A 15,446-nucleotide genomic window follows, 5' to 3' on the forward strand; every position below is an offset into this window, starting at 1 on the left:
CAACTCCCAGTCAATGGCGGCCAAAAATTTGTGCATTGAACATATCCCCAATATTGGGTGGGTATTGTATTCATTGCAGCTTCGCTTTGCACTTACTTAACACAATGTCAGCTATTGGACACTCCCGAATGTCCACAACTGCATCGCTCCACAATCCACTCACATTATGAGTATTCTGCCACAGTAAAAGATGGCTATATAATCCTTGTACGCGGAGACGGTCGTAATTCACTGATCATTTAGAATGAACCCCCTCATCTTCACCAACGCTTTTGCATCCGTTCACATCGGCGTCAAAGAATGTTTTTGCGGCAAACCGACTATTGAAGATCACGATTTCTACTTCTGTTCTCCTGGATGTGCTCGCGCGGATTCCTTGCGCGCTCTAGGCGGTCAAGGTCACTGCCATTATCGCAACGTCATGCAGAGAGCACATGTCAACTCGGCTGCTCCAGAGCGTGGGCTATCAAGGCACAAATCCGCGCACCAGCTTCGCAGTCCTTCGACCTCGAGGCATGTCTCCGTGTCACAGCATCCTCTGCATTATCCCAAGGCAACGAAGGCCTTGCCCACAATTGAAGAAGTCACGAGTACTCTTCTCGATCGACAAGGAAGACATGAAGGTGGAGACACTTCTGCTCACGGTCCTCGGCGGCCCTTCGAGTCACGGAACGAATCAGTTGATGGACAACGATCCCCTCTTCCTCAGCGGACCCTCAAGCGCTCGTTACCGTCCGAAGCAGGGCTTAACAAGAATATTCGTAATTCGATCGTTGCTCTTTTCCACGACAAACAGACTTCCCAGCTTGATGCGAGGATTCGAAAAGAGTCGTCGATAACGGGAGCGATCTTACAAGAAATGGAAGAGGAGGACGAGGAAGAGGCTGCTTGGCAGAAACTTCTGAACCGCACGGAGGACAGGTCAAGGCCCCCTACCTTGGTTCACCATCAAGTCAGACAGACCGCTGCTGCCCAGCAATCACGTCTCATTCGTCGCTCGGCTTCGTTCGCGGGCTCGAGCAGCCAAATTGACGACAAGAGAGGAACTGTAATGGAGGTAGTGTTCCAACTTCGTCAAGCGTGGAACGAAGCTGGAGACGTTATGCCGGACTTTGATGAGAGGTCAGACGATGAGGATTGGTGAGCTATCTTGAATTTGACACAGCGGGGAAACTGACGCCTTTTTCCGCCAGTTGAAACCACATTTTGGAGTGCTCTAGCCAGGTCCAGATCTGCGTTTGATTGAAATCTTGCAAGAGATAGACTGCTGAACCCTCCGATGTATGATATGAATATACAACATTATGTACTGTGCTGCGATCACTTATTGACTACTTATTACACACCTACTACCTATGCCACGACTCGAAGAACGATTTCTCTTCCTACTCATTGCACAACTACTTATGCCACGACCCAAACAACGATTTCTGTATTTTTGGCTTCTCAACATTATGTACTTATGAGGACTCGAAAGCAACCCATTTTCTCTCTTATCTCTGAGAGATTTATGGGAGAAGGTAAAAATGACGGAGACTCAAAAGTGTCGGAGCCTCATTGGTGGTGAATTCTGTCCAAGTTGAAGTCAGCATCTAGATGATCTAGATCCAGTGGGCGAAGGGTATACGCACTTGTATTTTAGGGTATAGCGCGGGTATCGGCGGGTACAGATACGGTGTAGAGACTCGGATGTGCTACCCGTGCCCGTCAGCACGGTTAAACGGGGGTATGTTCACGGCTAGCTACGGTGTCGATCTTCCGACCGTGCTATACCTACTTGTATTCCACCTGAGGTACCACGAGGAATAGATGTCGAAGTGAATTTGATCATTCGGATCTGTGTTGGGTCACAAGGATCCGTAAGAGTGGGCAACGCGAAAATGCTCTCCGCCTGAGTACTGGGCCCACGACCCATCAATATCAAAGGAATTTCCCTTCAGCCCATCGTCTGCTCTGTACTCCCATCTACACGGCTTGCAAGTCCCCAGTCCTCGTCATGATTGTGACCCTTCTCTGCCTTTCTGCCGAGACCAGCTCGTTCCAATGCTTGGTCCTCTGTGAGTGCTGTTAGGACACCAAAGATCACAGGGACACCTGTGTCAATTTGGATTTTCATGAGGGCGTGAGAAACGCTGTCGCAGATATACTCAAAGTGCATCGTAGAGCCCTTGATCAAGACACCAATGGCTACTACTGCATCAAATGGAGCGTTTGGTATGTTGGTAAGTGTCGAAGTGGGAGCAGACGGTTCCTTGTTGGATGGAAGTGATGTTGAAGAACCACCGAAGCTCAACCCAAGGCAGATCGCCAGAAGATGTAGCCGTTTGAACATGAGATCCTGCGATCACTCTATAGAATAACTGAGCTGATGTGTAAGACGGAAAAACTGTATCATACGTACTTCGAGCATGCGAAAGGAAGTTCAAAACTACCAGGGACAGACTGGACAATGATGTTTGAGTCCTTAACCCCGCATGCTTTCAGCTTGTTCGATTATGCCTGCCAAAAGTGAATCAATGACAGTCTTGTTCCATCGCGCATCATGATGCACGATGGCGATGCGTAAACTAGAGCCATTAAATTGAGTAGCGGTCCGTTAATCCCGGTACAATGTACGTCTGGCATCGAGGCTAGACGCAACGTGTTCAAACCCTTGTCAGCTTGCAATGTACTTAAAACAAGATGGAAGAAACCCCACCAGCATTGGTCGCCGTTTCCTAGCTGCACTCCTTCGTCCTTTCATGTCAGAGGCCCCTACTCAACTCCCTCAACTATGGTTCAACCCACCTGATGGGAACATCGCTAGCCCTGTGACAGAATGGTGGTCCTTGATGGCCGATCACTGAGATGGGGATGAAGAGAATCTGTATCTGAAATGCTCATTGCGTTGCATCGAATTCTGCCGCAAGTGTTCGAATGGAGCGCGACATAAGTTCCTCGTTTTTTTCGGACATTGGATAGATGGTTCTTATGCTGAAGCTGCGTGCGTAACTTGAAGGTGCGGTCTACACAGATGGGCTGCGTAGACCGCACCTTCAAGTTAGCATTGCAGTGAATTCATCTCCATATTGTGACCGTGTGAACTATAGAGGAACAAATTCTCTCGACCCATATCATCACCGCCTCGCCACTGACTCTTTCTGTTGCATACGATCATGTCCTCCGACGCTCTCTTGACCCAGATCTTAGCCCAACTTATCGCACTTCAGGTCTCACAGCCGACCCTACCAAGTACTTGTGTCTAATATCAACTATTTCATGATAATTATATACAAGCGGGTGAAACATCCTGGTTTTCTGCGTCAGCCGAGTCACGAGGCTGACACAGAATTGAGTCTACGCGTGAGTAAGCGAAGTGGCGCAACACCTCTTGTCCTGGTTCGCAACAGCAGACAAGTATCAGTCACTCGTATTAAGTCTCTCGTATTATCTACGCTAAATTTTCGTCGTTCCTTGCGTTATTATCTATTTGTAATGCCTATCATCGCAGAAGACCCCAATTTAGCCGTTCCACCAGACTTCGAGTCGGAAGAATACACTCTAGCTCGTGCTCAGCTCATTAACGAAACGACGAACGACCAGCAGGCCGCCGAAATATTGGACAACCTGTGGCATATCCAAAACAATGCAGACAGACTGTCGGTGGTCAGCCAGGATTTGTGAGGAAGCTGAAGAAGCCGAAGAAGAGCGCAGACGTATTGCAGAAGAGGAAGCACAGCGGCAACAAACACTCCTTACCGAGCAAGAAGCTGCTGTTTTAGAAGAACGGAAAAAGAACAAATCCAAGTACGCTGTTACAAGAACATCTAGACACTTGGGCCCCTACCATTTTTCTCCTGATCCTCCTCATATCAGCCCTTGCATCATACCCTTACCCCGACCTTACCCTGGTCATCCTTGTCATCCTCGCATTCCCTTTTGCCCTCTACCTGTCACTTCAGCAGAGCCAGTACATCTGGCCGGATCCTTTCACTGACGAAGCATACCCATGCTCCGTTCCACCACCTGACTGATCCTGTGGACAGTCCCCTTGCCCTTACCGTCTGGACGGTAACCTATGATATGATGCACGACGCATCCCCTTTGCCCTTTTCCCTTTCTTGATCTCTGACTCAGTGCGCAGTCGCACATGCAACTTATAGATAGCTCCACAGCTGCACGATCGTGCCCCTGCGCGTTTCACTTCTTATTTCGACCTTTGACCCACTTTCTTATCCAGCACGTTCTGCCTCGCCCGTGTCTCAACGCGAACGTGCCTTCCTTTTATGGTTATGCCCTTTACCGATTGCCTCTCTTGGTAGTACGAGTTATCACCCACTAATACGTCTCCTGTCCTCTATATAAACTCGCTACCATGTACTATATTCCCTAACTTGAATCTACTTGGTTCTTGACCTCCTACTCTCACCAGAGTGATCCTTTCTGCCTCGCCAGCAGTCTATATTCTATCTTCTTATCTGCTCCTCGCGGATAAGCCTATAGTCTCGATCTTTACTCATCGACTTCGTCGACGAGCAAAGCCCCTGTTAACTAGTCAGACTTCTGTCCTTCTAATTAACGACGATCTTACGATTAACCTTCGGGTGTCGTAAGCCTAGGCCGATATAGCTTATCGTCTCGCACCCGCTTGACATAAGCTACCTGATTTGGACATAGGCATCAAATCTTACTTGCCGAAGCCTCGCCAAGTAAGACCCCTAACCTTGGGCTAGCCCAAGGACATCCTCGACCGTTGACGACACACGCTCTGTTTGAGTGTCGCCAACAGATACCATCCAAGTCGTAACATACACACCAATCCGCAACACTGAAGTTCTGTCCAACCCGATCATCCTTCCATGTCAATATGCCGTCCGGAAAATGAAATCAGGCGACTACTGCGAACTCTTCTACTTCACAAACAGCGGCTTAGAAGAAGCTTCTTGGAACACCTTTACAGCTGATGAAGACGCCCTAATAATGCTACCTACTGCTGATGGAATGCACAAGTGGATTCCGGCCGGTGCCGCTCGAGATCCCAAAGCGCAGATAGTAAAGGATGAGAACCTTACTTGGGAGCAATTTAATGAAGCAGCGCCTCGAATGATTGTACTAATGAAAGAAAATGACTGGCCAGATGATAGGGTAGCCATGCACGTCTCATTTTTGTCCGCATTACAAAATCATCGCTGGAGACACGATTTCAATACTCATAAACAGCGAGCGCTATTGCTATACCAAGCCCAACAGCGGCGACACTGGCATCTTTCAGTAGGCAATTCGAACAGCTGGAGCCTAGCTAAGATCAATCAAGATCTGTTAGACGAGGCCCAAGAAACAATCTTCAACCAATTTTGAATGCAACAATTAGCTATTCAGGTGCGTCTCCCCTTCACCATTAAAAATTGAACACAAAACTAAAGAATTCCTTATTCCTATCATTTATCCTGCGATCACCACAACCTGCACAAACCCTTTGGCATAACGTCCAAACATCCTCACCTTGTGGACATAATGTTCCACCCCCACTCTTTGCATTACAAAATGACCAATCACGGTCAACCATATCACACCCTTTTGGGTTTTCGAACGCTCCACCAATCATGGCGCATTTCTTCGAAACACTTGTTCGCTCTTGCATTATGGCCATCATGTGCCAGGTTACATCCAATGCACAACCACGAGCCGCGCCGGCAGTGTCGACATCCAAGAGCAATCAGCATCATGCACGCTCATTTAGTTCACAGAAGCGCTCCCCGCCATCCTCTCCAGACAACAGGTTCAACAAAAGGCCTAAAACCTTTCGAGACCCCAGCGTCCCGCTCCCAGTTTGCGCTGTTTGCCTTGGCTGAAACTCTCACCGTGTCATTGATTGCTCTGCAACCCTCACTTGGGATGGAAAACATGACACCATCGCCGAACGCATTCACAAAGCACTCTGGACCAGAGCTGGTAAACAACTGTGCACTGCCTGGCAATGAGAAGGAGGATGCAACAGCACCACGCACGACGATTGTCACATATGCTCCGGATGTGGTGCCATCACTCACGGAGCTTCAAAGTGCCCTAGAGCACAGGAAGCTTAATCCCATCACTCCGTACAAAGCCGATGCTTGGTACAGAGAGCTGAAGAATGCTAACCTCTTAGCACGCTTCGCTAAAGTTCCTGAAGGTATCTGTTCCGGTTTCATTCTAAATTTCCCTACGATACATAACACCCAATCCCTCGCTAATAGTCAATCTGTTATTACTTACAAGGACCAGTTCGACGCAAGTATAAAACAAGAAATCCAAAAATCTCGTTACATAGGACCTTTTCCCGCTCTTTTACTTACAAATCTTATAGGACCTTTTCAAACTTCCCCACTATCAATCATTCCAAAGCCTGGTAAACCAGGAAAGTTTTGATTAATTCAGAATTTTTCATTTCCTCGCTCTCCCGACACCCTATTCCACAACCCATCTGTTAATTCACATATTAATGCTAGCGACTTCCCTACGACTTGGGGAAAGTTTTCCGTTATTTACTTATTAATTTTGAGACTTCCTCTAGGATCAGAAGCAGCCACTCGAGACGTAGCGGAGGCATATTGCACTGTCCCTCTACACCCTTCCCAATGGCCCGCCGCAGTAGTACGCACCTCAAACACCGAGTTCTGCGTGGACACCTGTACAGCATTTGGAGCCACCCCTTCTGCAGGCGCTTATGGGCACATTGCAGATGCAGGCGCAGAAATCTTCCGCAACCAAGGCTTAGGCCCCTTAGATAAATGGGTCGATGATCATATATTCTTTAGGATCCGTAAGGAGTTCTCAGACGAATACAATCGCAACCGAGCAGAATGGCATCATGACCTTCTTAAGCGAGGCATGCACCAAACAGGCAGTCGCCTTTGGTATGGTGGTCGTATTTTCGATGATGGATCAATAGAAGAATTTAATGAGGACTGTTCCAAACCCATTAAAGATTTCTCCAGCTCTTCACCTAGATCCGAACATGATGCACTCTTCTGTTACAACCTCCAAGATATAGATGACTCGTCCTCAGATCTAGGAATTTTTTGGCAAATTACCAAAGATCAACCTTTCGCTTCCTCAACCATTTACATTGGTTTTCTATGGGACATCTATCACCTGCACGGTCTCACTTAGCCAATCGAAAGTCGAGAAATATCTCATGGCCATTCACACATGGAGAAGGAAGCCTACACACGTGTTGCAAGAAGCCCTCAAACTCTACGGTAAACTAATGCATGCGTGCGCAGCAGCCAAAAGAGGAAGAGCGTACCTTACCAGCCTGGAAAGATCAATTGCTGTCCTTTGGAAGAAGCCACACCTTCCTCATCGCCCCGACAAAGAACTTGAACCGGACCTCACGTGGTGGTCAAATCTCCTGCAATCTGGTGGTGTCTCTTGTCCAATATACCCACCAGCAACCTTTTCAATCCCTTTAGCCTTCTCAGATGCTAGCTCTAGCTCAGGCATAGGCATAGGCATAGTCATAGGTAACAGGTGGAGAGCCTGGAGACTAGTCCCTGGCTGGCAGACCGCGGGAAATGGAAAACAAGACATCGCATGGGCAGAAGCCGTTGGTTTTGAGCTCTTGGTCTACACACTCACCGCTCTCCCTAACGTTAGCAACCACATCACTGTCTATGGTGACAACACCAGTGTTGTTGAAGGATGGTGGAAAGGAAGTAACCGAAACAAAGCCGTCAATGAAGTTTTCAAATGCATCCATGAATTCCTTCACAATCTACCCAGACATTGCATCATCCGTACAGAATATGTCATTAGTGCAGCCAACCCTGCAGACGATCCATCCAGAGGGAAATATGGACCAGAGCACCTTCTATTACCTCCCACCTGCATTCCCAATGAAATCAAACACCTTGTCATCAATGCTACGGCCCCTCCATCTCCAACAGAATTCCGACTATTCCGAAATGGGCAGTACTCCACTCCTGCCGCAAAATTCATCAACAGAACACTTGTGCAGCAGCAAGTGTTCGAAAGAGCCAGAGCTTCCCACGCCAAAGAGGACCAAATCATCTTCAATGCTCTATCACAATAACCTTAAAGCCGGCATCACCTACACTCTTACAGTGCACCACTCCCTTCTTCTCGCACTTTAGTACCAAACAACCCTTCCCCTTTGCGCTACAAGACAGGATTAGTTCCCATGCCATCTCCATTAAGACCACATTGCTTAGCAAGGGACAGATTGTGGAAGTGGTTGCCAGCAGGAGAGAGCACACGCCTACCTTCGTCAACGACATCCAGAACCCAAGATATCAGTATATCTGACGAACAGTTGGATCACATACTAGAAGTAATAGGGTCATCCTGGGCAATGTCCACCAAGGAAACGTACGGAGCTGGGCTCCTAGTTTTTCACATCTATTGTGATTCGCTAAACATATCAGAAGATCAACGCTGTCCAATATCTCCCACTCTCCTACTCGCCTTCTTATCGAGTTGTGCCGGTTCATACTCGGGTACAGCCTTAGCTAACTATGCTGCTGGTCTTAAAGCCTGGCATCTTTTGCATGGACAGTCCATGGTTAGTCGACGCCAGAGAACTGAAAGCCATACTCGACGGAGCTACTGCCTTAGCCCCAGCTACATCCAAACATTCCGAACGACTCCCTTTTACTATCGAAATCTTGTGTATAATGCGTGCAAACATCGACATCAATAACCCGCTAGACGCGGCTGTTTTCGCATGCATAACTACTACATTCTACTCTATTGCTAGACTCGGAGAGTTCACTGTTCCAGCCATCAAAGCTTTCAATCCATCCAAGCACATAACACGTGAAAATGTTGTAGAAACCGTCGATCGCAATAATCTGCCCGTCACGAAATTTCGGATCCCAAGCACCAAGACATCACCTATAGAAGGGGAAGACGCTTACTGGTCAGCTCAAGATGGTCCTTCAGACCCGAAAACAGCGCTTGAAAACCATCTTCGCATGAATCAAGGCAATGGCAAGGAGCACCTCTTTGCATGGAAACACCCCAAGGGCATCAGACCGCTCTCGAAACCGCAACTAGCAAAGAGACTCAGTTCTATTGCACGAACTGCGAATCTCGCAGACCTCAAAGGCCACGGTCTCAGAATAGGCGGAACGCTCGAGTATTTGTTGAGAGGAGTTCCATTCGATGTCGTCAAATCTATGGGCAGGTGGTCAAGTGATGCTTTCACGTTGTACCTACGTGAACATGCGGTAATCATCGCACCTTACATTCAATCATCTCCCGCGCTCGAACCGTTTACCCGTCACACAATGCCACCGGTACGGTAAACGCTAATAGTGAGTGCTTCTCCTACTCATCCTAGAGTGTCAAGCTTCGCTATTTGCGTCATAGCACTCCTACTCTTATGGGATCACAGCTCACCTTGAAACCCTTAGGTTCGCGCGCATGCACCGGGCCGAAAAGCCCTTCGGGCCTTTGCCCAAAAAAACCTTCACTACATCAATCAGTTTTTGCATTGCGCTACGTGTACCTAGTTACCTCAAACATATCTTCAACATCCCAATAAACTTCGAGCGTCGAAGGCATAGATTCTAAACTATAAAAATTCCTAATCTCTAAGCTTATGAGATAATACTCGAAAATTATATGATGTAGAGAAATTTCCCCTCAGAGGTTTTTCAAAACCCTGATGCAAATATGCACGTAGGATCTGTCCATGGAAAGTGGCCCACACGCCATGTACATCGGGCACAGAGCATGGCAAGTAACAGGTTGTGCGTGGCTATGACTCACTGGACGCTACTTGAGAAGTCGTCAGAATGCTTTAATCACAAGATGGGAGGACGCACGGAATTGATCATATGCCGATATGCACGAACACTATGCGCTGGTCCAAGGGCATTATAATGTTCTCGTCATGAGCCAACGACTGGACCGCTTGGTGCAGCGCCCAGGCAGCTCGTTTGGAATTCATTGGGCCATTCCCACATAAGTTTTTGTAGAATGCCTCGACTAAGTGCTGCACGGTACTATCAGTGACCTTCCACAATGTTCCAACGACGCTGTTAACCCCAGCAAATTGCAAGCCAGCCGCTAGGTGTATCACTTCGTCGGGCGTGCTAAAGGCACCGACTGCGGTTTGACAGGCAGAGAGAAATGCAAATTCATGCCGAGACAGATCCGTCTGTGTGATGTCGAGGAGCGAAAGCGGCTGGTCGTGCATAAGAAAGGCTGACTTGAAGGGTTCGTCGAATCTCTGTGTCCCGTGACACGCAAGATGGAGCCAAGTATTGTCCCGCAATGCACGCAGTACTCTCGATTTCGTAGCATCAATGCTGGTGACCTTGGAGAAGGAAACAGTAGGGGGAGGAGGCAAAAGCCTCCGCACCAACTCCAGCTCAGGCTCCACAGCATCCAAAGTGAATGAGGCACCGGCTGGGCAATCCTGACCAATGGCAACGAAGGGCACTGACAAGGACCTGCCATGACTTCCGCGAGCCTTGATCAGCGCGGTGAGCGATGGCGTGTACGAAGAAATATACTGCTGCGAAAGGGACTTTCCCTTGGGCCTGTACTCGCCAGCAGCATGTAATGGCAAGAAATTGGCGAGAGACGTCGGGCACCACCATATTCGGGAACCTCGTCGTGCAATTCCGCCCAGACTTTCGACTACCGGGCCGACCACGTTGTCCCACAACTCTCTCAAAGCTTTTATCAGCGCTGTTTGGTGCCCTTTAGGACCGGCCTCTTTTTCAACTGCCTCTCGGAGTGCCAGTACCAATTTGAAGAGTTTCAGAAAATCGGTAAGGAGTTGTATGCTAGTTGGAGGTTGCTTGTGCGGGATGATAATGGCGTGGCACGACGACTTGCTCGGGATGAGCACGATGATAGGCCCATCACAAGCTGCATCTTGAAGATCAGAGAATAAGGGGGGAAGGAGGAAGCGTGAGAAGCTCTCGATCTTCCGGATCTCTTCTACAGCTTTATTCCACTCCTCCACTAGACGTCTGTACCGGGTTTCCTCCACTTCTATGTCGACTCTCGGGTTTCCTTCTGAATAGTTCGCAGGAGGTTTATCGAGAAGGGAGCTGAGGTCTCTGAATCTCTTCATCAGGGCTACTGCATGATCGCCATGAGTCTGGAGGCTGTCAAGAGGGGTGCGGAGTCGTGTCATCTGGGTCCAGATGATAGTCCTGCCTTGTTCCAGCAACTCGACAGCGCGACACACATCACCACTACGAAGAGCACAGGATGCAGCATCAACGGCAAGTGTACTTGGGAAGTCCTTCATGATATTGTGACGAGACGATATTGAAGCTGTTGTAGACATGTAAGCGTCCAGAAGTTGCATGGACGTTGCATATGCCTCTAGTTCAGTGGCATGTGAATGTTGAGAGGCAACATCAACCCAGAGCAGACTTGTTCGCAGGCGGGATAGCAATCCTCCAGAGACAAGATTTACTGCTGCCTTGAGATGATGCATGGCGGCATTCAGACTATCAGTATCTTCACCCGCGCCGATGTCGTCAAGGCCTGAACGATGGAACGACAGATAGACCTTAGCTAGCGACTTATGGACTCGTAATTGACGAGAATCATGTGGCATCATCAGGGACAATGCACAGCGTAGGTTCTCTCGTGACTCCTCAAAGTCTTCTCTATTGTGTTGGTGCTTGAAGCGGGAGGAGAGTTGATTCCCGAGGTTATGCAATGATATGGACCGATATATGTGACCGACAGGGCGCAAGGCCAGGGCTTCCCTGTGAAGTGCGATAGCCTGATCCAAGTCTTCCTCGTTGCCTCGGTGGTTAAAGCAGGAGGAGAGTTGAGCTGCGAGGTTATTTAATGATGTGGAACGATCTGCGTGACCGACCGGGCGCAAGGCCAGGGCTTCCCTGTGAAGTGCAATAGCCTGATCCAAGTCTTCATCGTTGCCTCGGTGGTTAAAGCGGGAGGAGAGTTGATTCGCGAGATTATTTAATGATGTAGACCGATCTGTGTGACCGACCGGGCACAAGGCCAGCGCTTCCCCGTGAAGTGCGATAGCCTGATCTAAGTCTTCGTCTTTGCCTCTGTGGGCAAAGCGAGAGGAGAGTTGATTCGCAAGGTCATTCAATGATTTGGACCAATTTGAGTGACCGACCGGGCACAAGGCCAGTGCTTCCCTGAGAAGTGCGATAGCCTGATCTAAGTCTTCCTCATTGCCTCGGCGGTCAAAGCAGGAGGAGAGTTGATTCGCGAGGTTATTTAGTGATTTGGACCGACCTGTGGGACCGACGGGGCGCAAGGCCAGGACTTCCTTGAGAAGTGCGATAGCCTGATCCAAGTCTTCGCCGTTGCCTCGGCGTTCGAAGCGGAAGGAGAGTTGATCGGCGAGGTTAGTTAATGACATGGACCAATCTGTGTGACCGACGGGGCACAAGGCCAGGGCTTCTCTCTGAAGAACGATAGCCTGATCCAAGTCTTCCTCGTTGCCTATGTGGGCAAAGCGGGAGGAGAGTTGAGCTGCGAGGTTATTTAATGATTTGGACCGATCTGTGTGACCGATCGGGCACAAGGCCAGGGCTTCTCTCTGAAGAACGATAGCCTGATCCAAGTCTTCGTCATTGCCTTGGTGGTTAAAGCGAAAGGAGAGTTGAGCTGCGAGGTTATGCAATGATATGGACCGATCTGTGTGACCGACAGGGCGCAAGGCCAGGGCTTCCCTGTGAAATGCGATAGCCTGATCCAAGTCTTCATCGTTGCCTCGGTGATCAAAGCGGGAGGACAGTTGAGCTGCGAGGTTATTTAATGATATGGACCGATCTGTGTGACCGACGGGGCGCAAGGCCAACGCTTCCCTGTGAAATGCGATAGCCTGATCCAAGTCTTCGTCGTTGCCTCGGTACTTGAAGCGGGAGGAGAGTTGATTCGCAAGGTTATTTAATGATATAGATCGATCTGTGTGACCGACTGAGCACAATGCCAGGGCTTCCTTGTGAAGTGCGATAGCCTGATCCAAGTCTTCCTCGTTGCCTCGGTGGTCAAAGCGGGAGGAGAGCTGATTCGCGAGGTCATTTAATGACATGAACCGATCTGTGTGACCGACGGGGCACAAGGCCAGGGCTTCCTTGTGAAGTGCAATAGCCTGATCCAAGTCTTCCTCGTTGCCTCGGCGTTCGAAGCGGGAGGAGAGTTGAGCTGCGAGGTTATTTAATGACATGGACCGATCAGCGTGATCGACGGGGCGCAAGTCCAGGGCTTCCTTGTGAAGTGCGATAGCCTGATCCAAGTCTTTGTCGCTGCCTCGGTGCTCAAAGCTGAAGGAGAGAAGAGCCGCAAGGTTATACAATGATGTGGACCGATCTGTGTGACCGACCGGGCGTAAGGTCAGCACTTCCGTCTGAAGTGTGATAGCCTGATCTAAGTCTTTGCCATTGCCTTGACGCTCGAAGCGAGTCGCCAGCATTACAGCCAAATTACCTAGCAATTTCCCTCGGTAAGTATGTCTGGTATTGTAGTATCCCAGTGCATCATAATGAAGAGATATCACTTCATCTAAAACACGGGGTTCATCTCCCTGCAAACACTGCTCTGCTCGATGAAGAAGTTGAGTTGGCGATAACGGAAGCATGGATGCGGCAGGCCGCTTCTGCTGAAGATCGTTTGCATCCAAGCTTCCAGCACAATGCAGAGCGGATGTTTCCATTGCAATCAAACATGCTCTGTAAATGTGGCTGTTGGAGTGACAGAGATCAAGCACTTCGCTCAGTAACTCTTTAGCCGTGTCGACATCTGTTTGAAATCCCTGTCTCGCGAAGCGAGAGAGCAGAGAAATCGCAAGATGGAGTTGGGTGGTGGGTCGGTCTGGATGACCAGTGAAACACAAATCAAGTGCTTCTTGAAAAAGAGAGATAGGTATGTCGAGGTCGAGGTATATTCTGTTGGCTTGACAACTAATGAACTTTGCGGTGGCTAGATTGACCAGTGCTGCAGAACGATAGGGATGATCCACGGGGCAGAGATCCGAGGCGCGTTCGAAGTGATTTATGGATTGGTCGAGATCACTATTGTTATGCTTCCTGCGGTATCGTGCGAGAAGACGATGTCCAGCATCTGTCATTTGTGCTAACGCATCCATATCACGAGACGTGAGCTACAGGTTACGATGATCAGCATCAGAATCCCAGACTGCATTGACCACTTACGGTAGTAAGGGGACAGAGAACTCCGCCGTCGTTTTGATCAGAAAGCCGCTGCTCCACCGTCACGAACAGTGAAGTACAAGCAGATACGACTTCCTCCTGCTTCGGAGGAAATATCATGGCTGTGATACTCGTTAGCATCCGTCAGGCGTTATATGGGATGGAAGATACTGACGACGTGACCTTTCGCTGCAATCTAGTAATTCTCCGACGGAGATCTCGAATATGCGGAGGAGTTCTCCGTGACAGAGCATAGGACCCATTTCAAATGTGGCATACACGCTGACCCAAACTTTAGAAGATGGCTCGCGTGGCCTCGAGTCTTTCTCAATACCTGCAAGACAAACGGGGCTAAGGACTTACAGAAGAATGCGCTCGTGCCATTCGACGACAGCTTGGTCCACATGTGCAGATTTAATGCTTGTCTGATATTCGGCACCGTCAGCCTTAACCACCACATGAAAACCAGCGGGAATTCGTCGGAGACCAAGAGCGAGATCGGTTGCACGAATGGCTTGAGGGAAATCGTCGATACGAGCCAAGCAGAGATAAATAATACATACAAGTAATGACGACTTGTTGCACTCCACTGAGGTGTGTCTCTCCTGAGTCCTGTGGGTGTTCTAGGTGGCTTGGTTCCTCACCCATGACTAGGGGGGTATCATCAGGTGGTTCAGACACGGAGTCTGTCATAGGACATCATGTGCACCACGTGCTAGGTGAAGGTAGATGGCACATACTGTTGATGGCGACTTGTAACATTTCAATGTTCAGGAGGTTTGTCTCTCCCAGATCCTGGAGTTGTTCTGATTGGCCCGACTCCTCGCCTAAGGCTTGGAGGGTACCCTCGAGCAGGCCTGGCACGGAGTCTGTCGCGAAACAAAACAGTAGAGTGATGACGAAAGAGAGTGCCGCCAGGAGTGCTTTGGAAGATCATTGGTACGTGGTAAATGAAGATAGGTGTGACACATACTGTCGACAACAACTTGTAGCATTTCAATAATCGTAATGTTTTCCTGTCCTGTATCCTGGGGTTGTTCTGGGTGACTGAAGTCTTCTCCCAAGGGTGGAGGGTAGTCATTGAAATGACCAGGGACGGATCTCAACATGTGACTGAGGGATGGATTTCAACAGAAACTTGAGAACAAAATGTGTGTTGGAAGTCAAGAAAATACTGCAGAGCCTGTGAGGTTCTGATGGATTATAAATGAGAGAATCACAGCATGCATGTGGCATCCACACTGTGCAGCGCTGATGTTGATAGGACATACTAAGTGACTCGCAACATATCGTGCCACGCAT

The 15,446-nt window shown here is 49.0% G+C and overlaps 4 protein-coding genes across 4 annotated transcripts; 2 read left to right on the top strand and 2 right to left on the bottom strand.

Moving 5' to 3' along the window:
- Positions 1 to 29: 29 nt before the first annotated feature.
- On the top strand, positions 30 to 1,570 carry EDB93DRAFT_414751 (uncharacterized protein). The gene is made up of 3 exons (XM_041456298.1): positions 30 to 57; positions 112 to 1,140; positions 1,194 to 1,570. Exons 2-3 carry the CDS (start codon positions 245 to 247, stop codon positions 1,195 to 1,197), a joined length of 900 nt encoding a protein of 299 aa, XP_041307545.1. The 5' UTR covers positions 30 to 57; positions 112 to 244; the 3' UTR covers positions 1,198 to 1,570.
- A 366-nt stretch (positions 1,571 to 1,936) lies between these two features.
- Positions 1,937 to 4,356, bottom strand: EDB93DRAFT_1240640 (dimethylribityllumazine synthase; the record flags this gene model as incomplete). The annotated part of the gene is made up of 5 exons (XM_041451786.1): positions 1,937 to 2,288; positions 2,402 to 2,484; positions 2,522 to 2,567; positions 3,287 to 3,336; positions 4,354 to 4,356. The coding sequence occupies 5 exons, from the start codon at positions 4,354 to 4,356 to the stop codon at positions 1,937 to 1,939; spliced, it is 534 nt and encodes a 177-aa protein (XP_041307546.1).
- A 432-nt stretch (positions 4,357 to 4,788) lies between these two features.
- EDB93DRAFT_1085604 (uncharacterized protein) lies at positions 4,789 to 5,337 on the top strand (the record flags this gene model as incomplete). The annotated part of the gene is made up of 1 exon (XM_041445921.1): positions 4,789 to 5,337. A coding segment is annotated over one exon (549 nt), but the record flags the coding sequence as incomplete, so codon positions are not given.
- A 4,486-nt stretch (positions 5,338 to 9,823) lies between these two features.
- Positions 9,824 to 14,032, bottom strand: EDB93DRAFT_1282114 (CHAT domain-containing protein; the record flags this gene model as incomplete). The annotated part of the gene is made up of 3 exons (XM_041454457.1): positions 9,824 to 11,456; positions 11,604 to 13,536; positions 13,627 to 14,032. Coding segments are annotated over 3 exons (3,972 nt in total), but the record flags the coding sequence as incomplete, so codon positions are not given.
- Between the last annotated feature and the right edge of the window lie 1,414 nt (positions 14,033 to 15,446).

The sequence above is a fragment of the Suillus bovinus genome, assembly GCF_016758785.1.
Source record: "Suillus bovinus strain UH-Sbo-P2 chromosome Unknown EDB93scaffold_29, whole genome shotgun sequence".
Taxonomy (NCBI): domain Eukaryota; kingdom Fungi; phylum Basidiomycota; class Agaricomycetes; order Boletales; family Suillaceae; genus Suillus; species Suillus bovinus.